Source organism: Lepidochelys kempii, chromosome 3 (genome assembly GCF_965140285.1).
Source record: "Lepidochelys kempii isolate rLepKem1 chromosome 3, rLepKem1.hap1, whole genome shotgun sequence".
In the NCBI taxonomy this organism is placed as follows: domain Eukaryota; kingdom Metazoa; phylum Chordata; order Testudines; family Cheloniidae; genus Lepidochelys; species Lepidochelys kempii.
In genome coordinates, this window is record NC_136382.1 from 7,377,057 (window position 1) to 7,404,741 (window position 27,685).

General features: G+C 49.0%; 3 protein-coding genes across 12 annotated transcripts in view; 2 read left to right on the forward strand and 1 right to left on the reverse strand.

The window, feature by feature from the left end:
* The window catches only part of ADCY3 (adenylate cyclase 3), a 93,996-nt gene extending 90,885 nt beyond the window's left edge, over positions 1-3,111 (forward strand). The window contains exons 19-21 of one of the 3 annotated variants that reach the window (XM_073335572.2): positions 1,149-1,273; positions 1,962-2,126; positions 2,857-3,111. In XM_073335572.2, the coding sequence (XP_073191673.1) occupies positions 1,149-1,273; positions 1,962-2,126; positions 2,857-3,003 (437 nt within the window). In that variant the 3' untranslated portion in view covers positions 3,004-3,111. Of the gene's footprint in view, positions 1-1,148; positions 1,274-1,961; positions 2,821-2,856 lie in introns of those variants that run through there. The other 2 variants (XM_073335571.2, XM_073335573.2) reach the window with 2 other exon arrangements.
* Positions 522-19,773, reverse strand: CENPO (centromere protein O). 8 transcript variants are annotated; one of them, XR_012157874.2, is made up of 8 exons: positions 19,013-19,112; positions 17,106-17,266; positions 14,456-14,625; positions 13,906-14,035; positions 12,621-12,880; positions 11,130-11,301; positions 5,200-8,252; positions 522-3,841 (listed from the first exon to the last, which is right to left on the reverse strand). XR_012157874.2 is itself a non-coding variant. In XM_073335578.2 (8 exons), the coding sequence occupies exons 2-7, from the start codon at positions 17,134-17,136 to the stop codon at positions 8,125-8,127; spliced, it is 891 nt and encodes a 296-aa protein (XP_073191679.1). In that variant the 5' UTR covers positions 17,137-17,266; positions 19,013-19,112; the 3' UTR covers positions 522-2,995; positions 8,103-8,124. The 8 variants fall into 8 exon arrangements, 4 of the variants coding, with proteins under 4 accessions (XP_073191679.1, XP_073191677.1, XP_073191680.1 ...); XR_012157872.2 differs by having other exon boundaries at positions 4,432-8,252; XR_012157873.2 differs by having other exon boundaries at positions 522-2,995; positions 3,732-8,252.
* Positions 19,266-27,376, forward strand: PTRHD1 (peptidyl-tRNA hydrolase domain containing 1). Its single transcript, XM_073335580.2, has 2 exons — positions 19,266-19,688; positions 25,001-27,376. The coding sequence occupies exons 1-2, from the start codon at positions 19,281-19,283 to the stop codon at positions 25,169-25,171; spliced, it is 579 nt and encodes a 192-aa protein (XP_073191681.2). The 5' UTR covers positions 19,266-19,280; the 3' UTR covers positions 25,172-27,376.
* The last annotated feature ends 309 nt before the right edge of the window (positions 27,377-27,685 follow it).

The window sequence follows — 27,685 nt, forward strand, 5'->3', positions numbered from 1 at the left end:
TGGACTATGCAGCCGTAGAATGGATTGCTGAGCACTCTATGCTGGCATGGCATAGCATGCTATCCTGCGATTAGAGTAGGGAGCCAGAGACACTCGAGTTTTAATCCCAGCCCTGAGTGTGACTTGCTGTGAGGCTGCGGACACATTGCTCCCCTTTCGGGGCCTCGGTTGCCCTGTATGGCGCTGCTAATACATAGCTATATCTCAGGAGTGGGATAAGGATGAATTGTTTGCACAGAGCTGTGAAGCACTACGTGGTAGCATTCATAGCAGTATGAAATGGAAGAACCTTGGTAAAGGGCCCAGCCCCTTTTAGGGCAGGGTGTAGGCCCCACCAGAGCACATCTCCAGTGGCATCCACTGTTCCCAGGAACAGACATTGTTCCACAGATCAGCCATCAACATGTTTCTCCGTGGCCTGAGTGCAGCACCGGGTATGAGAACCCCGAACCCCTATTGGCTGCTGAAACATTTACAGCGCTGATCCCAGCCCCGTAGCACCACTACGTGTCACGTGTCAATAAGACTTAATATATTTATTTTAAAGCAACTATTACATAGCAGGGGAAAGCAGGGATTAACGAAGATGCAGCCATCAGCGCTGGGCTGGTTACCGCCAGGAATCTTACCATGAGCATGGCAGGAGCTCAGGGAGAGTTGCTGGCCCCAGCCCTCTGGTGCTAGCACTGGGGGCTTGTAGCTGAAAAGTAGGGGGCCAGCAGCACGGGGAGAGGGACCAGATAGGGGCTGGAGAAAGGATCGTCACAGCAGGGCTCCTGCTGGAGGCCGGAGCACTACTTGCAACTTCAGCCAAACGCTGCTTTTTAGAAAAACTTCTAGGGGGACCCTCACTTACATGCAACAACTTAGTACGTGCACCATTGCGGTGTGTCCTGGCCCCCCCAGGTGTGCACTAGGGCTGTGGGTGCATGATGGGTGTGTGTGAGAGAGAGAGACGGCACCATGCGGGTGATAGTGCCATGGGTACTGTGTACCTGCAATACGTATTGTGGATGATGCTGGGGTGCCGCCTATGGCATGTGTGGGTGCCCTGTATATTTGTGCTCCTCTGCACCCAGGGCAAGGGCTCCCTCCCCACGACAGGACCCAGGTAGTAAAGTCAGGTTGTCCTTATGCCCCATTTCCAGGCATGAATAAAGGGGCGGTGCTGGCAGGAGTGATCGGTGCCCGCAAACCACACTATGACATTTGGGGGAACACAGTGAACGTGGCCAGCAGGATGGAGTCAACAGGCGTGATGGGGAACATCCAGGTGGGTGAGCACATCCCCCTCAGAAACGCCAGGCATGACCTGTTTCAGTTCAGATGAAAGTTGTGAGCTAGTGAAAATAGGAGGGTGGAATGGAAATGCTTAGGTAACCTTAACCATAGCACCGATATTCACTGAGAAAGAGACAGCCCCGAGGAGACAGCAATTGCAGTTTGACAGACAGGGAGGTGTGTCATATCAGAGCGAGTGCGTGTACCTCTGGAGACAGGGGAGCTACCTGACAGAGCCAGGTTTGGAGAATGAGGTCACCTGACTGGTGGAGGCTGTTCCAGGCCTAGGGGCCAGTGCAAAAACGAGGAAGCAAGCTGCGAGTGATGGGAGGGAGGAGAGACTGGGCAGAGGGAAAGGCATGGTTGCGTGAAGGAGCACAGAGGGAGACAGAAAATCAGATGTAGGGATTCCTATGTCAACCATTACACTTGGGGAGTGCGGGACAGGAGCTCTGGAACTGTTCCTGGGTCTGCTATACCCTGAAGTCACTGAACCTCTCAGATGACTCTCTGCAGCAAAGTGCCAGCTGGTCTTTGAATGAAAGGGGTGATGTAAATGCTTCATGCCTGGGGTAGAGGGTGAGGCGTTATAATGGGAAGATGTGCGTGAAGGGAATTCCCTTAGCATGGGAAATGCCCAGTAAACGCAGCTGCGCGGTCGTGTCTGCTCATCTGTGCAGGTGGTGGAGGAGACCCATCTCGTCCTGAAGGAGTACGGGTTCCGCTTTATGCGCCGGGGGACCATCTACGTCAAAGGCAAAGGGGAGTTGCTGACCTTCTTCCTGAAGGGCCGGGAGAAGCAGGGCTCTTTCGTCAATGGCTCCTCAGTGACTCTTCCACACCAGGTGGTCGACAGCTCATGATGGAGCTGGGCTCCATACTCCCACTAGTAAATGAAGTCCAGTGCCTCCCACTGGCAAGAGACAAGCAGCTTTGAGTGCCCAGCGCTCTAGAAACGAGACTGATAGTAACATCTTTCAACCTAATGTCTAGATTTAAGAGAAACCAAGCCCTGGCCTGCTCCTTTTTTCCTGGAGGTTTATCTTAGAGGGGTCTGCTTGACTTCAGCTCCCCATCTGCAGCTTAGCAGAAGGGAGACGGGAGGGACTGATCCGATCCCCCTACAGCTCACACACACACACCATTGTGCTGGTGTGGGTCTGACTGTTCGGAAGCCTCACGCAGCATTTCAGGAGCACTCCCAATTGCAGTAGGCTCCTGTGTACCCTGTTAGTGTAATCAAGAGAGGCAGGTGGCTTGGATTTAATTTAGTGCCACAGACCCAGCCTCCACTTAGTGTTTGTTGCTAAGAGATAAAAACTCAGGGTGGGTGGTCAGAGGAAAAATCTCTGGTGTGCGCCAGGAGAGCTAAAACAGGAGCACTTGGGCTTTCTGTTAGTTCACAGGATGCTCATCCTTGCCCTATGCCACCGTAGCTAGGAGATCAGAGAGAGTGCAATATTTCCTTTGACTTGGAGGTGAAGAAATAAAAACCAATGTTGTGTATTTCAAATATATAAATATATATATAAAAAGATACAGATTGACATTTATATTTTTAATTGTGTCTGTTAGACTATTTGCGGATTTCTCTTTCCGATACTGCCTTGCACTCCGCTCGCTGCTGTTGTCACCTTTGCTGTCGCTTTAAGGACGAGATGGACAGGTATTGGCAAAGAACAAGACTGTTTTATTAAAGCCTTCATCCAATATTCTATTTGAAAACAAAAGCAGTGTAATTATTTCTCTAGATTCTTGAATAGAACAAGTTGAATTTAAAAGACAGTGATTCTGTGTCCAGTTTGTCCTGAACACTTCCATGCTCTGGCTGAGGCTGCTGGATGGTCAAGTGCCTCATGGCCTCACCCCATGAGGGGCTCTGCGCAAACACAGCAAGGAAGGGAAAACACGTCCCCACATGAATTTCCAGGCCTGTAGTGTAAATACATTCTCTGAGCTGTGAAGCTACTAGGAGAGAGTAATACAAATCCTTAGCACGTGTATAACAGCTTTTCAGCTGGAGGTCAGCCAGCACTTCACAGCAGTGAGTATCTTCAGGCCCTTTCCAGATGTGGAAACTAAGGCAAAGAGGCCCAATTTTTAAAGGTATTCAGGGGCCTAAAGATGTAGATTGGTGCTCAGGGGGCTTTTCAAAGGTGCGTAAGGGCTTGCCTACACTTAAACACTGTGGCAGCACGGCTGACTTTCTCCTGCTGGCGTAAGTAATTCATCCCCCTGAGAGGGGGTAGCTAGGTCAATGGAAGAATTAGTCAGTTGACCTAGCACTGGCTTCATGGGGACTTAGTCTAGCTTAACTACACGGTTCAGGGGTGTGGATTTTTCACGTGACCAATGTGGTTAAATGGACCTAATTTTCTAGTTAGACCAGATGTAAGTGACTTGCCCCAAGCTTACTTAGCTGGAAATAAAATCCAAAGGGCTTGACTCACAGCAATCTTCTTCATCCACTGGACCAGAGCCCTTGTGGGTTTCACTGTCATGAACATCACCCAGTCCCAAATTCAGTGGTGGTGTAAATGAAGTGGTAGTTGGTCATACTCTAAATAGAGGCAGAAAAGGAAAGTAGCTTGTACAGCTTGCTTGCTCTTGGGAGTGGGGGAAACAAGTAATTTACACCCATTTGGCATGTCACCCTACTATAGGTGGGTGCAGCTTTGCTGAGCTCAGGGGGTTCTAAGTATGGCCATTTACACCAGGTCTGAATTTGGGCTTAAGAACATCAAGGCCAGTGCAGCCACAATTAAAGTGTAGGTCTCATGCACCACTGCCTTGCACTGTCACTTACAGCTGTGCAAAGTGGGCGTATACACCACCAGACCAGAGGGAGGAGGACAGTTTACTTGTTAAAGCAGATGCCTAGGAGTTGGGAAACATGAGTTTAAGTCCCTGTTCTGTCACAGATTCCCTCTGAGACATTGTGCAAATCACTTAGAGGATCTGGGCCTAAGGCATTTAGGCTCCTAACTCCCATTGACTTCAATGATCGGGGCCTTAGTCTCGCTGGGTATCCCCCTCCCAGCCCCAAAATAGAGATAATACTGGCCGATCTCAAAGGGGGTGGTAGTGGTGGTGGTTCTGAGGATAAATAAAGTGTGTGAGGTGCTTAGGTAATGGGGAACTGTGTAGTACCTAAAATGGGGTTACATATACTTTGCACAGGTGTAAACAGGTAGAGCAAGGCCCCAGCCCTCAGATCACTTCTGTAGGCTCCAGCCACTTGTTTTCCCATCTCCAAAAGGGCCAGCAAACTTTGCAGAGCCTTGGCTTTCTCCTCCGCCACTCTTTCTTCCCAAATCTACCTCCACTAGTTCACCCTTGGGAAGAAGGAAAGGTTTCCTCTGAGACTGAGGTTCATACCGCAGACTCAGGCAGTAGGATGGCTCACAAGGGTTGGGAAGAGCTGCTCAAGAACATTTGTTCCTACATGGTTCCCGCATTGCAGGCTGAAGTGGCCTTGGAGAGCCTTGGTCACATTGTCCTACACCCACCGCCTTGGTGGTCCCAGCAGCTTCTACAGCTGTCTCCATTGAAAAGAGCCTGAAAAGCTGCCGGAAACAAAGAGGGACTAATGTAGCTCCCTCTCAAATGGGCTATTGTGAAGAAAAGGAAACAGGAACCAGCAACTACCAAGGAACATCTAGGGGAAAAACTAACATAGTAGCATGATCCAGGGACTAAGGGGAGCAGAAGATGAGATAGCTGGGCAGTGGATGTTGGGGAGAAGGGCTCCAGTGAGCAAGAACATACGTATAAGGGACAAGGATGAGAAGGGGAACAGGCATCACAGAAGCATGAGCAGGGAAGCGAGAGGAATAAAAAAATGGAGAGCAATTAATATTTCCAAGCAAGGCAAAACACTCATAGCATTGGAGACAGTTAAATGAATTAGAGCCTTACCTGGCAAAGTAATCGCAGTAGATGCCAGAGGGATATGATGGTACCAGTAGTGTTCAGAAGGAAACTTTCCTTAGGTTTAGTCCCCCGTCCCCCTTGGAAAAGTTTGAGCCCCTGTGCTATGCAATTCAAACACACTCAGGAACAGACTGCGTAGGTCTCCCTCAGTGCTAGAAACAAACAGCCTCTGCTACTCCTGTTGCCTGTGGGTATGTCAACAGTGTAGTGGTGTAGACAATCAGGCTTGGGCTGGTGCCTGGGCTCTAAGACCCTGTGAAGTGGGAGGGTCCCAGAGCTCAGGCTGCCAATTTTCTACATCACAATTAAACAGCCCCTTAGCCCAAGTCAGCAGGCCCGGGCCAGAGCCAGGTGACTAAATGACTAAATTTTTATCATGCTAGTGGTCTGACCTCTGTGTTCCATCTAGGTTCTTACAGCGCACCCCTCCTGTTGGCATGCAAGAACCTGCTTGCTCTTGTCTGAGGGCTGTCTGAGATCCTGAAAGATCAGGCTTTCTGCACTTTCCTTTAAGTGACATCCCTAGCTTTCTGCTAATAGGTCAAAGAGCCCTGTAGAATAAGTGGGGGAGGGGGGTGCAATTTGACTGGCTGGTTTTCCTGCCTGTTGCTACCTCAAGAACTGTGCTAACTTTGACTGAGTCACAGAAAAATGCACATGCAAGACAATAAATGGTTTGTTGTTTCTGTAGTGTCACCTCATGTATGACTGCTCCTGGACTCCTCAGCCCATAGTACCCTTCATTACTTATACCATGAATATAAACACCAAGGAGAAAGCAAAATTATGTAGTGTCACACAACGAGAAACAGGAAGGAAGGAAGGCAGGCTATTGGGCAAACTTGTTCACACTAAGATCCATTAACTTGTGAAAAGGTCTGAGTGAAATGGGTGAAGCTTTGTTTGAGTCATTTACAATTACACAAACTGGAAATCAGGCTCCACGGAACACTCAAACTGGCTAAGGGCGTGTGAGCAATGGACTAGAAGACCTCATTTGCAGTTCTAATACTGGCAGTTTCTGAAAACTAATTTATCTGAAACAGAAGGTCAGTAAGTTCCTTTTCTGATGACTTTTGCCACAGGTAATATAACATTAGTAATTATCTGAGATGGTTAATCAACCAGGCTTCAGCAGGAACCCAGTCCCTCTATTCTCTGTAATTAACACATTACACTTTTCAGTTTAATAATTGTTACTTCCAAGCTAGAGGAGGTTTTTGTGAAGTTAAAACTAAAAATCTTTAGGAAATAATGTTCATTTGTAATACCTGTACCGGATCAGTGTAATCTGTGCCCAGAGACAAGGGGCTGCAGAGGGTCACAGGTGTAGATTTGAGGGCTCCTCTTCCCTATAACATATGGTTAGGTGGACAGGTCATTTCATTCTCACAAGAGGAAGAGAAATCCCCCCCTTAACCTATCGCTCCCCATAGATATGCTCCTGCATGCTCTGCAGAAATAGAATGGTATTTGCTTGTGTCAAAGTCCCCCCCCCACAATCTGCACACCTAGTCAGCGGTAGATGCCACTGCAGCGGCAGAGGGAGCAGCAATGGCATTGCAACAGGCAAAGGAAGAAACTGCCTTTCACCATTCTAAAAAACGATGGAGGATGCTAGCTGTTATGAACAAAGACATTTTCAGACAGGAATCTAGTTAGAGGCCGTACATTATGCAACAGCAACCTGCAGGAATTTTCTGCAACCATCTGCTCAGTTCTTTCATAAATCTTCCTGAGCACCCTCCCCAAATTAACTCTGAACATCAGAAGCATAGTCTTCCACTCAGAAATGATGCAGTTGTAATAAAATAAATCTCAGCCAATGTGCCATAGAACTTCAGGTTGCAATTTAAAACGATGGTCAGGTTAAATTTGGACTCCTAAACTATCTTCAAGAGTTTTAATAAACTATTTTTAAAATTCCTCTGGAACAAACCAAAATAAATCAAACATTTCCCTGCTGCATTTGCAACCACTGCAGCACTGGGCTGGTACATGGGAAGTGGGAAGAAGAATTGCCTAGTCAAATATCACTCATCAGGCTTGAGAGAAATAATTGCCCACCATCATAGTGAAAAGTAAATTAGATTTTTAAGATTCTTGCAGTTTTAATCATGAGGCATATTTAGTAACAAGTTAAAAAGTGAAAGTGCCATTAATAATGAATTTGTAGTCAAGCCCGTAGTCTACCTCACGGAGGGTAAGAGCTCTCGTCACAAAATGCACTCTCACAGTCAGCACTAACGGCTAACATAGGCCGTGACCTATGCAGTAGGAACATTGCACCTATACAGAGCCCTATGGAAGTTGTCCTGCATGAATCCAGTTGCAGAATTGGAGCCTTCCTTAATAAGCTCAGCATGAGGCCTAGAACTAAACATGCCATTTGCAAAGCAACCTAGAGGAAGCTTACACCTGCTCTACACCATTTGATACCAGCTGGAGGGATACAGGGAAGACTGCAAGCCCCGTGGGTGTTTCCCTGACAGCTTTCACTAGGGCTAAGTTTTGTTACACTTTTGTGAAGTTTACCTGACAACTCTGAAAGTCTCTGGTTTACCATTCCAATGGGGAGATGGATTTCCTGTGTCTGTCTGCTGTCCAGTCTCGTGAAGTATTATGGAGCCATGATAGCAACTATGTTGTTAATCTGTCAGCAACCCGTTAGCAATTCGCCAGAGGAGAAGGGCTCTAGAAGGATATGCAGAGACCAGGCATCTAAGGGCCGCTCAAGAAGACAGTGTTCTCAGTACTATGAACTGGTTTAGCTATTCCTCAGGCATTTTCCTGAAACTCTGCTGCAGTCCAGTCTAAAAAGCATTTACACAGTAGCAACCTCCCAGGGAGCTTTACAGCGATCAGAAAGCACTGTAAGTGCATTTCACCTGGGGACAGGGCGTTGTCTGCTTACGTCGATTGATCCAGACTTTCTGCTGCTCTTTTGAAGGAATCAAAGGCTTTGTGCAGAGCTGTGTGGCGGAATAAGTTTGAATGAGCTGCTGTCTTCTCCACCAGAGAGGCAGAAACATCCCCTGCTTCAGAGAGAAACCAACAAATCAGTGTAGCTGAAAGGAACTCAGTATTACCCCTAACACAAAGCTCCTTGCTTCTGATTTCTCTTCTCCCCACCTCTGCATATGTTGGGAGTCCCATCTGGTTTCATCTGTCACCCTCCCTTCCCCCTCTGTTCCACCTTCCTTACTCTCCACTCTGTCTCCCCTGACATGCAGCTGCTCTGAGTGAGTCTCTCCCCCAGCACTGGAGAGGAAATGGCTCCAGGCCCACTTTTTCCTGGCATTGAGACAGCCATGGGTAGGGTTGCCACCTTTCGAATTGCTGGTAACTGGACCCCCAAGACCCCGCCCCTGCTCCACCTCTTCCCCCAAGGTCCCGCCCGTCACATGCTCCTCTCCCCATCACTGGCAGGTAGAAGAACCCCAGCTGAGCAAGATCTTTAATGACACGATACCTCCCCATAGTAACCGGACTTTTGGTTCGGGTGCCATTTAGGTTGCCAGGCCCCCTTTTCAACCAGACTTCCAGTCGAAAGCCAGGTACCTGGCAACCCTAAATGACACCCGGACACAGAAGCCAAAAATTGGACTGTCCAGGTAAAACTTGGATGGGGGGGGCAACCCTAAGCATGGCTCGGGGTGTGTAAACGTGAGGGAAGTGCCGGGGGAGCAGCTTATCTTTCAGACATTGGTGCTCAGAACTGCTGTATCTGAACTTGTTGGGCAAAGGCCACAGCTTCATCTGCAGAGGGCTGATGGGGTTGGGGGGGGAAGCAACAGCTTCAGGAGATCAGACTCCCTTTGGTGTTGTAAGTGGCAGAGGGAAGCGGGAGACTGAAGGTGGTGTTCCGCCCGCAGAGCTGGGCCTCAGTTCCATACCAGCTCTGCTGTTTGGCCAATGGGGCCTCCAGACAACCAGCAACTGGCTAAGAGTAGCTCGAGTTGCTCCTTTCCCCAGAGCTCTGTCTAGCCCGTCACTGGACCAGGTGCAGAGCAAAAGAGTCAGAGCCCCCCATTCAGGCGGCCCAGCTGCAGGGTCTTTCTGCAAGATAATTGCTGGGGCAATATTAAAGGCGCACAAAGCCTCGCATTAACTCATTAACCCTCACTGCACCCACAGGAGGTAAGTGTTGCTACGAAGCACAGATAGGGAGCAGAAGCCACAAACTGGCTGCTTTTTAACCATGAAGTCTTTTGCCTATTCCTTGTACGTAAGCCTGCGGTACAGGGACATTCTGGGAAAGAATCCACAGAAAGCAGAATCAGAATCAACAGGCTGTCAGACAGTGCAAACCTCGCAACTGCTTTGGATCAAGAGGAACTCCTAGATTTCTTAGACCAACCCTTAACATTTATGGCAGCCCATCACAAACCGATGGGGAGACTGTAATATGACAAGCACTATAATTTGACTATAAAACGTTTCTATCATTGGAAATTTGGATAAGAGATGGTCCCTGCCTCAAAGGCTTTACTGCTGTCCAGTATTATCTCATGATTCCCCTGTCAGTCTGTTTATGTCCATCTGTTCTCTCTTGTCGTATATTTGGATTGTAAGCTCTTTGCGGGCAGGGACTGTCTCTGTGCTATGCCTGTACAGCGCCTAGCACAACAGGGTCCTGGTCCAAGACTATGATAATAGAAAAACAATATTATGGAGGAGGGAGGACAGATTTCCTGAAGAGGATGGGGAGGACAGGCAGACCATTCCCAGGCACAAAGCTTTCTGTCACTATAGTTCATATTATCCCTTCATGTTTCAGGTGAGAGCCATAATCACACTGCCTATCTCCCCCTGTGCCATCACTTGCTTTCTAGTATACTGTACAGGCCAATGCCGTCAAACTACACAGTATCAAATCTTATTCACAATGAAAGCTCTTCCTCCTTCCTCACCCAGAGAGAGAGGTTTTCCAATCCCAAGGCTTTCATAAGTGTGGAGAGAAATCATGGGATAATCTTTACCACAATGGATAAGTGGGATACTTGAGCAAGTTGTAACTATGGCTGAGAGTGTGCACACTTCTGAATTCATTATGAGCCCCTCTATCCTCCAAACTTTCTGTTTCAGGGAATTGAGTTGTAACATGGCAGGTTCCTCAATTGTTAGAATACAGGTTGATTTGGCCTGCGTGCTTGGCACAGAGCTTCATATATTCCTGTGGGGACCAGGGCAACATGTGGCCAATTCTCCATCATGTGCAATTCATAAATCAAGACTGGATGTTTTTCTAAACACATCTGCTTTAGTTCAAGCAGGAATTAATTCAGGGAAGTTCTCTGGCCTGTGTTACACAGGAGATCAGACTACATGATCACAACGGTCCCTTCTGGCTTTATAATATATGAATATAATAATATAATCTATTAATATAATCTATGAACTACATGATCACAATGGTCCCTTCTGGCTCTACAGTCTATGAATTTTAGCATTTTTCTGTTATTTGAAGTTATTCAAGGTAACAAATTAACATGCATTTTTCTGAGACTATTTGTATGTGCACTCCTGCACACACACTCATTCCAGTCCTGGTTTCCCATACACCTCAGTCCCGACAATGCCCCTAATGATCCAGAACCATCTTACAGCCCGGCTAAGATGGGAGCTGTAACAAGTCTGTAAAATGTTTATAACATGAGGCCACAACCTCTGCGGAACAAAGCTCTAGCTACATAGGAATCACGTGACTTGCTTTTCCAGAGGGCTCAAGAAATAAAATAAGCTGCTCATTTCTTTCTTGGCCTGAAGTTCAAATAGTGAACCATAATAATATGACCAGACTATTATTTAATAATAATAAAAACAGACTATGAAAGCCCCAATGCAGATTATTTTGCTACGGTCTTGCTTCCATACAAATGTTCTCTGATTGGACACAGATGTCCTTCTTTTACCTTTACATGTAATAATGGCCTCAGTTGGAAGACTACGGGTGAGATTGCCGTAAACCAGCTTTGCTCTGAATGGAAAGGTCTTGCTTTCTGTTTCCACATCATAATTAAAGAACAATACATTATGCAAGGAGTTTCTCTGCAAGGTTCCTTCGAGAAAGGCTGAAAAATGGTCCTGTAGGGACGAAGACAAACAGAAGCACGACACTATGAAAGGGACTCACTCAGAGAGCGGGGCTGGGATTTCTCCCATTTAGCTAAATCTTAAACACACTTAGGTCTGACAGATTTAAGGTTGGAAACATATTGTACATACCTCAAACAAAAACCTCGCAGTAAAAACATCAGAGCTGGCACACGTTTTTATTTCAAGTCAGGAAACCTGAAGTTTAGACTGCACAAAATATCTGAAATCTACCCCACCCTGTATCCTGACACATAGAACATCATCCCTACAACAGATGAGGATTGTGGCATTTGTATTCAGTAGACAGAGTGAACATGGCGGACTGTGATTTTAACAATGGTTAATATCAGCAAATGCCCTCCGCTAAAAAGATACGAAGATGTTGCAATACAGAGTATAGAGGGCAGGTGGGAGGAGGAGAGGAACATGTCTGTTCTGTGTACAAAAGCTAGAGGGAAAATATTAGAGAATCAGGGCAGTTTGGAGAAGGTACAAGTCTGAGTCTCTCAGGGATATAGATGGACTGTGTGGTGGATATGGGGTGGAACAGAGTGGAAGTTGTTTGTGGAATCTTAACTCCACGTTTCCTGGACTTGCACATGTTTATTTTTCTAAAGCCAATGAGTTTTGTTTTTATATATATTTTAGTTATGCATGCGAACACATTTAAGACATATTTCCATCAGTTTTCAAGTGAGTTCATATTTCATGCTATAATAAGCAATGCAACACCTAAAACTGGAACCTTGAGTGCTCCTTTGTAGGAGCTACGTCTTAACAGCTTCCTATACGGATTCTGACACAAACAATTCTCTGCACAATTTTCATTGCATAAAAATACCATGCAAGCTCTGATGCCCACAGGCTTTTAGGATATTTACAACCTAACACAGTTTCTAAGATTTAAACAAAAGATATTATTGTGTGTGTTTAGCTCTCCTCCTACCACACATACCTGGAATGCAATACTTACTTAACATGTGTCTTCAAAGAGCTTAAATGTTAACTCATTAACCCTCTTAACACCCTGTCATGTTCTGCATTTTACTGATGTGGAAACCTAGGTAGAATGGTTTAATGACCTACTCAAGTGCATACCCAGTGACTGTCAAAAGTGGAATTAGAACTCTCAGATCCCTGGTTCTCAAGCCACACAATCTTGAGTCCTTCCCACCTCATATTTATTGTAACTTCACCCACTCCCCCAAATACATGTGGGTAGATAACCCTCTCATATAATTTATCTCCCTTTTCGTACATACAAAAGGTCAAGAATAGATTAATGTGGTTGCTGGGGCCATCGGTACCTGTAACTGATCTGCCTGGTATTTCCTTCCAGCATAAGCATTCAGGTGATCAGACAACATAGCCAGGAAACATTTGATGTCGGTCTGCAAGTACTTCTTGGCTATTTGCTCCAAGGGGATGAAGATGGGGACAGAGTGGTGATGAATCTGGACTGGTTGCTGTATGAGGAGGTCGAGGTAGTAGGAGTCCAGGTAGGTGCCTTCATAAGCAGTGCTGATGCAGAAACAGACTCCTCGTTTGGTCAATTTCCCACTAATCCCTTGGGTACAAAAAGGGGTCTTTATTCAGCACCATTCTAGAACACTATTGTAAGAAAGCTTTGCTAAGGGGGCATGGACAGCTCAATTTTTGTTGTTCTACATATGGAATACACTACACACATTTAGTCCTTAGACAGGGCTCCTAAGAGGATTAAGGATTTGGAAGAATTAAGAGGCATGAACCCTGGAATCATTTTTTATAACCCTCCCCTCAATCTTCTAGTGGGTTCAGGATTTTGTGACCCGCAGTACTCCAGGTTCCCAACTTCTTCCACTGAGCTTCTGTGCTGGGTCCTGGTATTTTTCTGCTCAGCTTCCACACACGTGCATGCACTCTAGCCTGCTATGGAGCTTGGGCTACTCCAAGCCAGTCTTCCCATCAGGAGAAGTCCACACTCAGTGCTGAGTTAAAGAATGCACAGTTGAGTGGAGGAAGGCAGCATGCTCTGGCGGGCGTAGCCAAGGTCCAAGACTGATTAAACTGATACACAGTCATCCAAAAAGGTTGAGAAATGCTCCCCTAATCAGCTCATCTGCATCGTGGCAAGATTGGTTCAATAACATTTCAATTAGAGAAACTGGAAATTGTGGTGAAAGTGACGCCCATTAAAGTAGTAATTTGAAAAGGCTCAGAGACCGTTAGAAACAGTATCCTGCCCTTAGGGAAGGCTCAGCCAATGAGAATTTGTTCTGAACACGGTGTGTTAACTCAGTATCATGGAAGCCTCTAGTGGTGGATGGAGAATCCGAGGTGACAGACAAAGGGAATCAACCCTAGATGAATTAATCTCTTTCAAACTCAGTTATCTTCTAGCACCTCAACACTCTTAATGACTGTTATTTAAAAGCACAATAGAATCACTTTTAATAGAAAACAATCAGCTTGATAGCAAGTTCATCCTTCAAAATGAGAACGCTACAAAACCAGTGGCTGGGATCAAGGACACCTATCAGCCCCACATACAGGAACTGACTATGGACTGCAGGGCACGAGTCAGAGCTTGCATGGATCTCAGGGCTTTACCTGTCAGATGAAAGGCTTGCAGCATGGCCTTCACATTTTCCACTTTCCATTTTAGAAGAGCTTGCCCTCCGGTCTCTGCTCCTTGGACGGGCTCCACATTACTGCTGGTAGCTCCTTCCTGCCTGATGAGCTATAAAAGACAAGACATGAAAGAAAAGCCGCTCAGAAGTCACTGAAACATCAAGTATTCACTGGATGAAGGGTGGCCCAGGCTGCTGCTGGGGATTTGCTCTGCTCAGAGCAGGGCAAGACAAACTGCTTGGAATACTGTTTTGTGACAGGAGAAGAAAAAAGTTCTAGGATAGGGGGCACAACAGTTTCTTTGTAAGTAGCAGGGCATGGCAGCATTGCACCTGCTCTGTGAGCAGGACTTCAGTCTTGCGTTTTCTCAAGCCAGCACCGTGAAGTTATTTAAAAAAAAGTGAAGGGAAAGAATAGCAGCTAGTTGTATTAGAGAAATAATATAAATAAGTCAATCACACAGTCTGGAAGGACAGAAGTCGGTCAGGGACCTTCTGCCACTTGTACGTGACAAGCACCTAATTCTTACCCCAACTTGCTGCAGGTTCACTTTGGTCTGGAGTTCATCTCTTTGGAGTCTCAGCTCCTGGATTCTTGCTCTCAGCCTGACCAAATTCTCCTGCTGCCGTTGAGTTTCTTCTTGCTTCAGTGCTAGTTTCCGTGCATGAGCTTCCAGCTTTTCCAGATGGGATAGGACCCCTCCAGGAAAGGAAAAAACAGATAAATCCAGTCTGCAATTATTTATTTATATTTAGCCTGGGCAGGATTTAAAAATCTATAGACGTCAGTTATTTCAGCTGACACACTGAAATCAACGAAAAAATCAGTTAGTAACTGTTGGAGGAAGCAACAGTCCCCTCACCACATGCCTGCAGGGATCAGGTATCACCAGCCCCGGGGATACATGGAGTCCTCTGCAACCGTGCTGTCACAACCCAGCTCCTTCACTCCCATGACAGCATGGCCTCAGGGCCGGTAACACCCAATCCCTGCAGGGACCAGATGCAGTGAATGCTGCTGTCCAAGCCCAGTGGAGCAGAGACCCCTGGCCAGGACTGAGATGATGAGGTAAAGCCCCCAGCTGTTGGAGAGGCCACCCCACTGCCGAATGGTTCCAACCCCGGACAGGAGCCATTCAGCAGCAGAATGGCCTACCTCATTGCTGGGGGGCTCCTCCTCCCCCTCACAGCTCTGCCCACAGGGGTCTCTGCTTTGCCCTGCCAGGACCACAGGCTTCCCCACACCTTGCACCTTCAGTGATCAGGCATCACCAGTGCAGAGAATCCTCTGCAGCTCTGCTGCCCCAGCCCCACTCACTCATCAGCCAGGAGTGTGGGAGCTGTCCCTGGGCAAGAACTGTTCAGTAGCACTCCATGGCCAAAGGTTTGTCCTCCTCCTTGCAGTCGTGGCCGGGGGCCTCTGTGCCAGGACTACAGCCTTCTTTGTGCCCTGGCGTCTTGGACCTCTCAGCAGCTCCCCTGTCAGTGCTACCCTAGCCCTACCCCCCACCTTAATTTGCAGCAAATGTTTGAAAAACAAGTGATACTAATGGATGATAAAATCTTAAAAATAAAAATCTACGTTAACTGTCAAAATTGGGGGGGTGGGGGGAATTGAATTCTGCCAAGCCTATGTATATTATAGTAGCACCCAGATCATGCTAGGCACTGTAATGATACATGGAGAGACCCTAATCATGACACACTTATATAGGTTAGGGGAAAGAGAAATAACCTACAGTTAAGGGGCTTTTTGGTCTTATGTATATGACTGAGTCTTAATTACCCCTTGATGTAGCCATTGCTAGCTGGCTAATTTTTTAATGCAGTGTAGACTAGTGCAGTGGTTTTCAAACTTTTTTTCTAGTGACCCAGTTGAAGAAAATTGTTGATGCCTGCGACCAAACAGATCTGGGGATGAGAGGTTTGGGGTGTGGGAGGGGCTCAGGGCTGGGGCAAAAGGTTGGGATGCAGGGGTGGGGCCAGAAATGAGGGGTTCAGAATGTGGGAGGGGGCTCTGGGCTGGAGTGCAGGAGGGGGGTCAGGGCTCTGGGGTGGGGCCGGGGATGAGGGATTTTGGGTACAGGAAGGGGCTCCGGGTTTGGGGAGGCCTCAGGGCTGGGGAGGGGGGTTGGGGCATGGGCTTACTTTGGGCGGCTCCCAGTGAGCAGCACAGTGGGGGTGTAGAGGCAGGCTTCCCACCTGTCCTGGCGCCACAGACCCGGAAGTGGACAGCAGCAGGTCCGGCTCCTAGGTGGAGGCGCGCAAGTGGCTCCATGTGGCTCTCGCCCACAAGCACAGCCCCCCTGGCTCACCAGTGCGAGTACAGAGCCAGTGCTTGGGGCAGGGGCAGTGTGCAGAGCCCCGTGGCCCCCCTGCCTAGGAGCCAGACCTGCTGCTGGTTGCTTCCGGGGCACAGCGTGGTGTCAGAACAGATAGGGACTAGCCTGTCTTAGCCAGGCAGCACTGCTGACAGGACTTTTAATGGCCCCGTCAGCGGTGCTGACCAGAGCTGCCGTGATCCAGTACTGGGTCACGACCCGCAGTTTGAAAACCACTGGGCTAGTGGGTAGTGCACTGAACTGGACCTCAGGAAACACAGGCTCCCACATCTAATGGGTGACTTTGGGCAAGTCACTTCACACCTCTGCCTCAGCTCTCCTACCTGTAAAATAGGAATAATGATCTTTACCTCCTTTGCAAAGTACTTGGAGATCTCCAGATGAAGAGTGCTACATAAAAGCTAGATTTTATTATTATGGCAGAAATGGATCTTAAGGAGTGATTTTGAATGAGGAGAGGTTTCAGAGTAGCAGCCGTGTTAGTCTGTAGTCACAAAAAGAAAAGGAGGACTTGTGGCACCTTAGAAACTAACAAATTTATTTGAGCATGAGCTTTCGTGAGCTACAGCTCACTTCATCGGATGCATTCAGTGGGGGGAAAAAAATAATGAATGAATGAATGCATCCGATGAAGTGAGCTGTAGCTCACGAAAGCTCATGCTCAAATAAATTTGTTAGTTTCTAAGGTGCCACAAGTCCTCCTTTTCTTTTTGTGAATGAGGAGAGTATCACTTTCACGGAGCTGAAGAGCACTTTGCACTTAAGACCCATAGTTTCTTCAGGTCATCGCTCCACATTAAAGGTGAAGGCAGCTGCGGTCTGATCTCGAGCAACTTACCATCTCTCAGGTAAGCTGTTGCCTCTTCCATTGTCACGTCTAGTTCTTAGGCAATGGCAAAAGTATGTAGTGTGGAATGAAGGATCTTCGTGGTAAGTACTTGCCCGGTAGAATTACGCCACAAAGGCACTAGGGGCTTTGCCACCGCAAGCTTATTTGTGCTGAAAAGAAGAGATCGCTCTTTTACATTTTAGGTTATCTACTGAAAGAATTAGATGGTACAATGCTTTCAGCCCATGAAAATCCCTGCACCTGCGGCTTTTCTATGGCTGGGATCAGGGGTGCCTGCCCCAGGGCACTGGGTGTAGGTGCTGACTGTAAGGCATTAGCAGGAGCACAGACACCATGTCTCCAAGTTGATTTCTGAAGGTGCATATGGTATAAAACAATTTTAATCTATTTTCATGAGGCGTCCCATTGACTCTTCCTGCTCCTCAGACAGGGAGGGGAAGGGAAGGGAAGGGGGCGCATATGCAGAGAAGCCATTTTCACAAACAGCTGGTGCAGGAAAATGCCTCAGAGCAGCCTTCACTGGAGTGACCATGTTAAAGCAAGTGGGCATTGGAGCCTGGTGAGGATGAAGACACAGGACTCCTGGGTTCTGATCTCTGTCCTGGGAGGGGTTCTGGTGGTCAGGTTGGTGGGGAGGGCTGGGAGCCGGGACCCCTGGATTCTATTCCTTGTTCAGGAAGGGGTTCTGGGCGGGGGGGCACTGGGACACCTGTGTGCTGTTTGGGGAGGGGTTCTGGTGGCTGGGGTCAGGACTCCTGGGTTCTGGAGGTTTGGGGGCAGTAGGACTTCTGGGTTCTGTTGGGGGAGGTGGGTTCTGTTTCCTGTTTTGGAGGGGTTTCTGGTGGTTGCGGGGAAGGGAGGGGGTCCGGACTCCTGGGGGCGGGCGGGCGGAGGGGGACGAGGAGGGGAGGGGGTCCGGACTCCTGGGGGCGGGCGGGCGGAGGGGGACGAGGAGGGGAGGGGGTCCGGACTCCTGGGGGCGGGCGGGGCGGGCGGGGAGGGGGAGGGGGTCCGGAGTCCTGGGGGCGGGCGGGGCGGGGGTCCGGAGTCCTGGGGGCGGGGCGGGCGGGGAGGGGGTCCGGACTCCTGGGGGCGGGGCGGGGGAGGGGGTCCGGACTCCTGGGGGCGGGGGAGGGGGAGGGGGTCCGGACTCCTGGGGGCGGGGGAGGGGGAGGGGGTCCGGACTCCTGGGGGCGGGGGAGGGGGAGGGGGTCCGGACTCCTGGGGGCGGGGGAGGGGGAGGGGGTCCGGACTCCTGGGGGCGGGCGGGGCGGGGGAGGGGGAGGGGGTCCGGACTCCTGGGGGCGGGGGAGGGGGAGGGGGTCCGGACTCCTGGGGGCGGGGGAGGGGGAGGGGGTCCGGACTCCTGGGGGCGGGCGGGGCGGGGGAGGGGGAGGGGGTCCGGACTCCTGGGGGCGGGCGGGGGTCCGGACTCCTGGGGGCGGGCGGGGGGGGGCGGGGGAGGGGGTCCGGACTCCTGGGGGCGGGCGGGGGGGGCGGGGGAGGGGGTCCGGACTCCTGGGGGCGGGGGAGGGGGAGGGGGTCCGGACTCCTGGGGGCGGGCGGGGCGGGGGCGGGGGAGGGGGTCCGGACTCCTGGGGGCGGGCGGGGCGGGGGCGGGGGAGGGGGTCCGGACTCCTGGGGGCGGGCGGGGCGGGGGCGGGGGCGGGGGTCCGGACTCCTGGGGGCGGGCGGGGCGGGCGGAGGGGAGGGGGTCCGCACTCCTGGGGGCGGGCGGGGCGGGGGCGGGGATCCGGACTCCTGGGTTCTGGGGGTGGGACCCCGGGGCGGAGGGGCTCTGCGGGCCGGCGGGCGCGGGGACTGAGCCAGGCCGGACCCCGCTCTGGGGACGGGGTCACCGACGCGGACCCTCCTACTGCGGCTTCAGGACTCACCCGCGAGCACCATGGAAACCGGCTACGGATCCCGCGCTCAAACCTCCCGCGTACCGACCCCCCCGGGGATACGTCACGAAGCTCCCTTTGTTCTCTTTCCCAGCATACCCCGCGGCACGGTTGCCCGAAGAGGAAGTGGAGACGCCCCGCCCAGGGTTTATTTCCGGCACGCAAGCGCTCTCGTTCCCCCGTAACCGTACGACAAGATGGCGGCACCCGCATTGCTTTCCCAGCATAGCCTGCGTGTTGAGTGAGTCCGTACTGGAAGATGGCGCTGAGGAAACCCTTTTCCCGGCATGCTCCGCGTAACAGTCATCCGATTCCGTACATTAAGATGGCGGCGCCTAGCCTGTTTTCCCAGCATGCCGTGCGTGCTGATTCCGTACCGCAAGGTAGGAGTGACTGGGCCCTTTTCCCGGCATGCTCCGCGCCTCTCCCTCCCGCCAGGTGTCCGTACGCTAAGATGGCGGCGCCCGGCGGTAGCTCGGGGCGACGGTTGGTGCAGTACGTGGTGCTGCGGGGGGACCTGCAGCGGGAGCCGCTCTCGTGGCCGCTGGGGGCCCTGGTGGCTCAGGCCTGCCACGCGGCCCTGGCGGCGGTGCACGCGCACTACGGGCAGGCGGACACCGGGGCCTACCTGGCTGAGGGCGGCAGCATGAGGACCGTGGTGCTGGAGGTGAGCGGGGCCCCGGGGGGGAGCCCCTGGCTCGGGGGAAGGGCGGCGGGGCCCGTGGGACGCGATATGGCCCGTGGGCGTTGGGGCCGGGCGGAAGCGCCGGGCGGGGGCGGGGCCTGGAGTGCCCCTAGTGGGGAGAAGGGGAAGCGCAGGAGACGTGGGGGTGAGGGGCCCGTGGTGGGGGGGGGGGGTGAGGCCCGGGCCCGTGGTGGGGGGGGGTGAGGCCCGGGCCTGTGGGGAGAGGGGTCCCAAGAGGCCCGCACGTGTGGGAGGGCAGGCTTGTGCAGAGCTGGGCGCTCTGCGTACAGTGCAGGGGACGGGACCAGCCCTCGGGGTGCCTGGCTTCCTCTAGCGCCAAGCGGTGGGTCCGCGCTGCGAATCCCGGTAGGAACCGTCATTCCTCCGTGTGAGGGCAAAGCCCCAGGGCCGGGGCTAGCGCTGCTCCCCTTGTGCGCGCCGAGCGCTAAAGCCGCGTCCTGGCCCAAGGAAGAGGTGCGAAGCCGCCTGAACCAGGAAAATGTCCTGCAGCGTCTCCTGGCATGGATGCAGGTGCCTGGCTCTGCGAAGCATCCAGGCTTTACTTCCAGCACTGCCCAAGCACAGGACATTTGGCAGCCCCTGCTTTAGGGAAGGCAGAGGGCGGGTAGGGCTGCAGAAAAGTAGGCCCAGCAGAGCAAAACCAGAGCATCTGGTCACCCGGCAGGTTCTGTCTTGATCCAAATGCTCAGTTGCTCATGGAGACTACAGGTTCCAGCACATGATGCTCCAGAATTCAAATGACTTGTGGAGTCTACAAGTCCCAGCTGTCAATTGGATTAAAGAAACTCCATTGACATAAAGAGAGAAGCAATAGTCAGGACAGTTAAATCTGATATAGTCAAGTATCTGTCCAGTGGGGCATTGCTGTATGGGAATTTCTAAACCATCTGTCCATAAGGTGGGAATTGTTTACTTCTAAACTGTGAGATGAGGGCATGGCCGATTGTGACACCTTAGAAAGCTGTGTCTTTCAGACACTTCTGCATACGATGATTTCCCTCGGTCTGAACATTCAGAATATAAGTAACAGCATATGTAACTATCCCCCCTCACAAGTCATTAGCACGTTGCTTGAGTTATTGAAAGAGTTTTGTTGCTTGGCAGGAGTTGAAGGCTGCTGTTTATGTGGACTAGCTGAGAGGGACACTACACGCACTTCTCAAGCAACTTGCATGTGAATGGCCTTGCAGTGTAGATAAAACGTGGCATTATGGAACTCATATCTTATCTCAAATCCAAGTAGTCCTACTGAACCTACTTCCCAGCTCTTGGTCTATTCATATGTATGAGCAGAACATGAATACTTAAGAGGAAAATTACCCAGTTTTTAGCAGTCTTTGCTTCTACCAAAGGCAGTGTGGTTGGTGGCTATAGCATGGAACGGAGAGTCAGAAAATCTGGGATCTGTTCCGCCAGCTCCACCTACACTTCCTGTGTGACCTTTCTCCACTTCATTTCCTCATCTGTAAAATGGGGATAATGATAAGTGCTGTATGATGGCAAGGTTTTATTGTTTACCTAGTAGTAGAAGTGGAATACTTGTCTATGTTATTCTTGGCATTAGCTAGTGCTATCAGTCCCTCATTCCATATAAACTAGCCTCATACAGAAGAAAAGCATAGTTGTGAGGCTGTCTCACAATTATTAAAAAAGTATCCTTCCCTATTGTTCCTACAGTCTGTTGTAATACGTCGTCATCTCTTCCCCCTAACATGTTTATTTCAGCAGCTGCATTTGCTGCCAGAACTGAGGGTTGATTTGCCTATTGGCAGTAAAAGATCAGTAGGGGGCAATAGTTCTTTTCAAAACTAACTTGTTGCAGCTTTGAGACAAAAAGAAAAGGAGTACTTGTGGCACCTTATTTGGGAGCTGTCTGCATAGGGAGTTGGTTTCATTCTGCGGTTCTGTCTGTATTCTGATATAGCCCAACTGAAGCAATGCATGGGGGAAGTTCATTGTTCAATCTGCAGTCGTGTGTGTGAGATCTCTGAAATTGCTCCTGTTGGTACCTGTCTGGTTTCAAGTCTTGGTTTTCACACCCACTGCTGAAAGGTAACGGTAATATTTTGTTAGCCTTGAGTTATGAGATGGTTTGATGTCACAGTAAGACTTGTCCAATGTTCTAGAGATAATGCCAGCCCAGCACTCTGCAGCTAACCTAGAATGAAAAACCAGCCCTTGAGAGCTATCCTAGAATGACAAGCTTATTATATGGTACCATCTATTGCTTTGCAAGCATTCAGGAAAATGAAACCCAGCCCCAAAGAACTTCCACTCTAAACTAGATAGATAATGCAAGGAAGAGACTACAAATCAGAGAGGGAAACTAGGAGATATACTGCAAAGGAAGAAGCAGCAAAGTGGCAAGAGCCTGGATGTGTGGAGATGATGATGCAAATCTGGGTGACAAAGAAGAGGTTTGAGTACTCAACTGTGTGAGAGTGAGATGGGAGAAAGAGGGCTGAGAGGGAAGAATGGTAGCTCGGGTTTGATAGAACACTGTGACATCTTGGGGGGTGATGTTACAGAGTCAACGAGTTGTGCACAGGCAAGGGTAAGGGAGAAATTTCCCATGCAACAGATTTGTATTCAGTATCCAAGGGATTATCACACACTGTTGAGTGGTGTTAAACTGCTCTCTTGCAGTGCCCTCACAGGTAACATCTGACCTCACAGCCATAGGTTCCTTTTACAGAAAGGCAAATGCAGATGGAAAAACTGCTCACAAGCTTGAAAATGCCAGAGGGAAGAGAATTGAAGGACTCCATGCCCCATTTGTTGAGCTGACTTGTCACTTCCATGAAAAAAGTAGATCAGTGTGGTAGCAGCCTCCTACACTAACCATCCGATGTACGGTGTGAGCACCCAGGAAGGAATCTGCTTCTCTGCCCGTCGCGTGCAGGAGCTGAATGTCCTCTACATGGACAGAATGCATCCGTTTGCTTCTAGTTCAGCATACTGAAGAAGGTGGTGGGGAAGAAAAGTAGCAACCTTTATATACACCCTTGAACAATGTGACAGGCAAAGCACCTGAGATGTTTAGTGAGCATCTGTGCAAAGGAGTTGTGGTAGCCCACAGCGTGTGGAGCTTGTAGGTCCTGAATGACCATTTCTGAATATGTTGGGCACTTGAATAATCATCTCTATTTATATTGTGCTAATGGTGTGGTATCTAGGTGCCCATCCAATACATGTTGATTGGATTAGTTAGAGTAGTTATCAGTGGTTCAGAGTCATGCTGGAAGGGCATAGTTTGTGGGGTCCCGCAGGGATCAGTTCTGGGTCTGGTTCTGTTCAATATCTTCATCAGTGATTCAGATAATGGCATAGAGAGTACACTTATAAAGTTTGCGGACGATACCAAGATGGGAGGGGTTGTAAGTGCTTTGGAGGATAGGATTAAAATTCAAAATGATCTGGATAAACTGGAGAAATGGTCTGAAGTAAATAGGATGAAATGCAATAAGGACAAATGCAAAGTACTCCATTTAGGAAGGAATAAAAAGTTGCACACATACAAAATGGGAAATGACTGCCTAAGAAGGAGTACTACGGAAAGGGATCTGGTGCTCACAGTGGACCACAAGCTAAGTGTAAGTCAACAGTATAACGCAGTTTCAAAAAAAGCGAACATCATTCTGGGATGTATTGGCAGGAGTGGTGTAAGTAAGACACAAGAAGTAATTCTTCTGCTCTACTCCGTGCTGATTAGGCCTCAACTGGAGTAATGTGTCCAGTTCTGGGCGCCATATTTCAGGAAGGATGTGGACAAACTGGAGAGAGTCCAGAGAAGAGCAACACAAATGATTAAAGTCTAGAAAACATGACCTGTGAGGGAAGATTGAAAAAATTGGGTTTGTTTAGTTTGAAAAAGAAGACAGAGGGGACATACTTTTTCAAGTATGTAAAAGGTTGTTACAAGGAGGAGGAGGAAGAATTGTTTTTCCTAACCTCTGAGGATAGGACAAGCAGCAATGGGCTTAAATTGCAGCAAGGGAGGTTTAGGTTGGACATCAGGAAAAACTTTTCAACTGTCAGGGGGGTGAAGCACTGGAATAACTTGCCCAGGGAGGTTGCAGAGTCTCCATCATTGGGGATTTTTAAGAGCAGGTTAGACAAACATCTGCCAGGGATGGTCTAGATCATTATTCCTCCCCTGAGTGTAGGGGGCTGGACTAGATGAGCTCTTGAGGTTCCTTCCAGTTCTGTGACTGTCTAATAAATCCTCCATCAGAGTCCATGCCCGCCCATCCTGAGGAAGAGAGCACCTTCTCTGCTCCAGATGCAGTCAAGATTCACTTCCATTTAAGCATCTGCTCCCATTTAGAGCCCGTACTTGGGGCTTGTCTATACTCCTAATTTTTTGTTGTTGCATACCTGTACTGGCAGCGCCCCCTAGTGTAGATGCAGTGTAAGCTGACAGGAGGAGGTTTTTCTATTGTGTAGCTAAACCACTGCTCTGAACAATATGAGCTATACCATCAGCAGCACTCTTCTGTTGGCTCAGTTGCATATACATCAGGGGATTTGCTGGCATAGCTGTATCAGCTAGGGGTGCGTGATTATTCTGTAGTACAGATTAAACCTTAGACTCTGAGCATTTTAGGACACAGTTTGAGAGATCTGTAAAGTGCTAGGCACTCCCCAGCATGGTATTTTACTAATCACCTGCATCCTGTGGTGACACTTTTCCCAGTAATTGTCCCTGTCTGCCCCTTGAATCACAGGAAAGCAGATTCTGCCAATCACTCCTGGTAGTTTTTGGTGAAAGGATTTCTCTCCCGTAGGCAGAATTGCGGACTTGAGTTACCCTCAAGAATTGGACTTATTTTGGACAAATACATAAAAGGGAGGCCTTGCCTCCATTAAGGAACGCTAGGCACCTATGGAAGGGTTACTGCTATGTTCTGGCTAACTTTGTGTGAGTTCCTTTGAAGTTTCAGTGGCAGAGTTATTCTTTTTCTATTCCTAAAAAGCTGTGAAGTATTCTGCACCAGCAGCGATTGCCACGTTCCATCCCAGAACTAGCTGCATTTCAGTTGCATGCAGGTAATTCTTCTCTCTAGATTTTGCACATGCAGTTGAAGTGCTTTGAGATCCTTCTGATACTGTGTGACTAGAAAGTGGTGTTAGAATTGTCTACGTGTGTGGGGAGCAGTAGTATGGAGGTGGAAGATCTGATCAGTCAGCATGAGGGCTGCCTTTACTGCTGGCTTCCCATGACAATCTCACGTTGAGCTCACAGTGAATTTTTCACCCCCCCTGTTCTCTAGGCCCTGGATGAGTGTGCCTTGACGACGCTAGCTGAGACTCTGAAGCAACACAGCATCGATCACAAAGTGTGGATAGAGCAGCCAGAGAACATCGCTACTTGCATCGCACTCAGACCCTACCCCAAAGAGGAAGTGCACCAACATTTGAAGAAGTTCAGATTGCTCAAATGACCTTTACCCTAGCTTCCCATTATAGGTCCCTCACCTTCATTGTGTCATACAGACTTAACCAGAACATGTAGCTTTCCTGGGTGCGTCTGGCTGTAAAAATGGTACAGATCTGTATGGAGACAATAAAGCTGCATGTGTCCTAAAAGCATCATTTTAAGATGCATCTGCTGAAGAACTTATAACCTTTTTACTGCATGTTGCTGTTAAAGCCAATGCTCTTCACTGGAGATGATGAAACACCCATGTCTTTCACTTCCATGGAAAGGGATTTTGGTGGAATGTATGAATGCAGCTTATTCCAGAATAAATATTCACATATCAGCTTTGAGCCATCAAAATTGCAGTGAGCAAAGATGGAAAAGATCTAATGGCACACTTAGTCTGTTCCACAGCCAGAGTGGGTTTTTTCCCTACAACATACTCACTAGGTTGTGTCAATTCTCATTTTTAGATGTCTCCAGGAATGGAGCTTCCACTGCTTCCAGGGGGAAAATTATTCCTTAGACCAACAGGTCTTGCTTTCTAGGGCAGAATTTTTCTTGGACATTCAGCCTAAATTTCACCCCATTATTTCTGTCTCTGATGCTGAATTCTTCTCCTGTCATGGCCTATAGAGAATAGGTAGTAGTGAGATGTCCTTTAGTTTGTCTTTCAATCCTCCTGGAGCTGTTGTAGTTCTGTCAAAGTCAGCTCCTCCAGGTCTCTCATCCTCTTCCTTTCTCCTCTCTGAGCTCTCTCCAGTTTGTCTGGGTCTTCCAAATGAGTTACCCATGTGCAGTCTGTCCTCTAACAGCTGGGGTGATGCTGCTGCATATGCAGCCCAAAATCATAGCTAGCGCATCGCATAAGATGCGTGCAGTTACACACAGGTTTGAAATTTGTGGTACCCTATTCTGCTGTAGGTCTCTCAACGCTACTGCTGCCTTGCTTTCTCCCTTCCATGGCCTCCCTGTGAAGCAGAAGACTTGTCCACAGCTGTTTGATAGTTACCCAGAGTTTGTTTGTGGGGAGTAGCTCTTGTTAAGTGCTATAGGGCAGCCCTCTACTGGCAGGATTTGAAATGAGCAAATGCTCAGAAAGGGAAAAATGTAGGTTGAATACAAGGAAAAGCTTCCATGGAGCTTTGAAGCCCTGGTGACTTAATCTTTAGTGTATGCTGGAAGGAGTGTTCCTGGATCAGTCACAAGGAGTTGGAGTGGGTGAGCTAACTGATCTCTTCCATCTCTGACGTCTGTATGAGGGATCATAACTGTCAAATAACTGCTTTGTGTGACACTGTCAGCTCTGCTGCTGCTCAGCCTTGGTAGCTTTTCTTAGCCTCTTTCTACGTACAGTGAGCACTATTGCCTTGTCTCTCTTTAATTCACCTCCATGTTGCTCCTCTGCTTAGAGTCACATCTCTGCTCTTTTGCACCCAACAACCTCACTATCAGTCAGGCTTCTCCCCCAGATTCACCCCTTTTACCTTTGTTTCAACTGCACAAGCCCTGATGCTGTTTTCCCCTAAGCAAAAGACAAGGGAAAGCTTAAAAATCTGCTTTAACAAAAGGAATGAGTGTGAGTAAATACAAGTGGTGACAGGAGGGAAGGAGAGCTGTTACTGAAGATACAGCTTTGCCCTCTGGGACAGCTGTTCAAAGCTCCCAGTGTTAAGTGGTAATGCATTTTGCATTAGGCCTCATTTTTGGCAATTTCTGATGCCACATGGCTGCAGAGTCTAATGGGGAGTTAAATAAACCCAAGTGTCTTGGTTCAAGCCAAGCATTTAGCTTGTCACCGCAAGGGGTTAATATGATATGGATAGAAATGGTTAATGCTCTTCAAAGAGGGGGTTAGTGAAGCTATTTTTTTTGGATAGGATTTAGATTATTCCCCATGTGGTGTTACAGAGCCAGCCACACTGGGCTAATGGTCCAGAGCTAGAAAGGGAAACAGACCAATCTAAAAGCACTGTCCAAGCTAAAGGAAATGCAAAAAGTAAGATGTTAGCACTGCTGGTGAGAGAGCGTGCCCCACTTTCTTAACCCCTCTCCATATGTGACCCTATGCAGCTGTAGTTCCCAATGGAAAAGGCTTGACTGTGTTTTCATGAACCAGATTAGTTCTTTATGCAGGTAAGTCTCATTTGCTCACGTGTGGCTGTGAATTGGCAGTTCTTATTTCAATAGAACAGGGTTGAAAATAAACTTGGTTTGTTTTTTTTTACCAGTCTGGTGTTTGCTCTGGCTTCAGCTTACTGGGTTTGCATACTGAGCACTGTTAATAAGAGACCCCTTTGAGGGGTTATAGATCCCAAACATCCAAGTACAGCTGCTCCTGCATCCACCCGTGAAAGCTACAGCAGAGGTGTCCCAAGGGATCACCATTTCAAACCTCCTCCCATCTGAGCAACTTTCCTCTAGGAGTCATAGCAATACAGGCCCATGCATTTGCCAGGCTGGGGGGGGGGGGGGAGAATGTATCCTATGCAGCACTCACCCTCTCTTAAGTGGCAGAAAACCAAGCATGTCACTG

Excerpts from the sequence above, each read along its gene's own strand:
- CENPO (XM_073335576.2), bottom strand. The coding sequence starts at position 17,136 with ATGGAAGAGGCAACAGCTTACCTGAGAGATG. Across the intron at positions 14,626-17,105 it reads AACAGCTTACCTGAGAGATG|GGGTCCTATCCCATCTGGAA; the intron begins GTAAGTTGCTCG and ends CCTTTCCTGGAG. Across the intron at positions 12,881-13,905 it reads GCAAGCCTTTCATCTGACAG|GGATTAGTGGGAAATTGACC; the intron begins GTAAAGCCCTGA and ends TTTGTACCCAAG.
- PTRHD1 (XM_073335580.2), top strand. The coding sequence starts at position 19,281 with ATGGCGCTGAGGAAACCCTTTTCCCGGCATGCTCCGCGTAACAGTCAT. Across the intron at positions 19,689-25,000 it reads TGAGGACCGTGGTGCTGGAG|GCCCTGGATGAGTGTGCCTT; the intron begins GTGAGCGGGGCC and ends CCTGTTCTCTAG.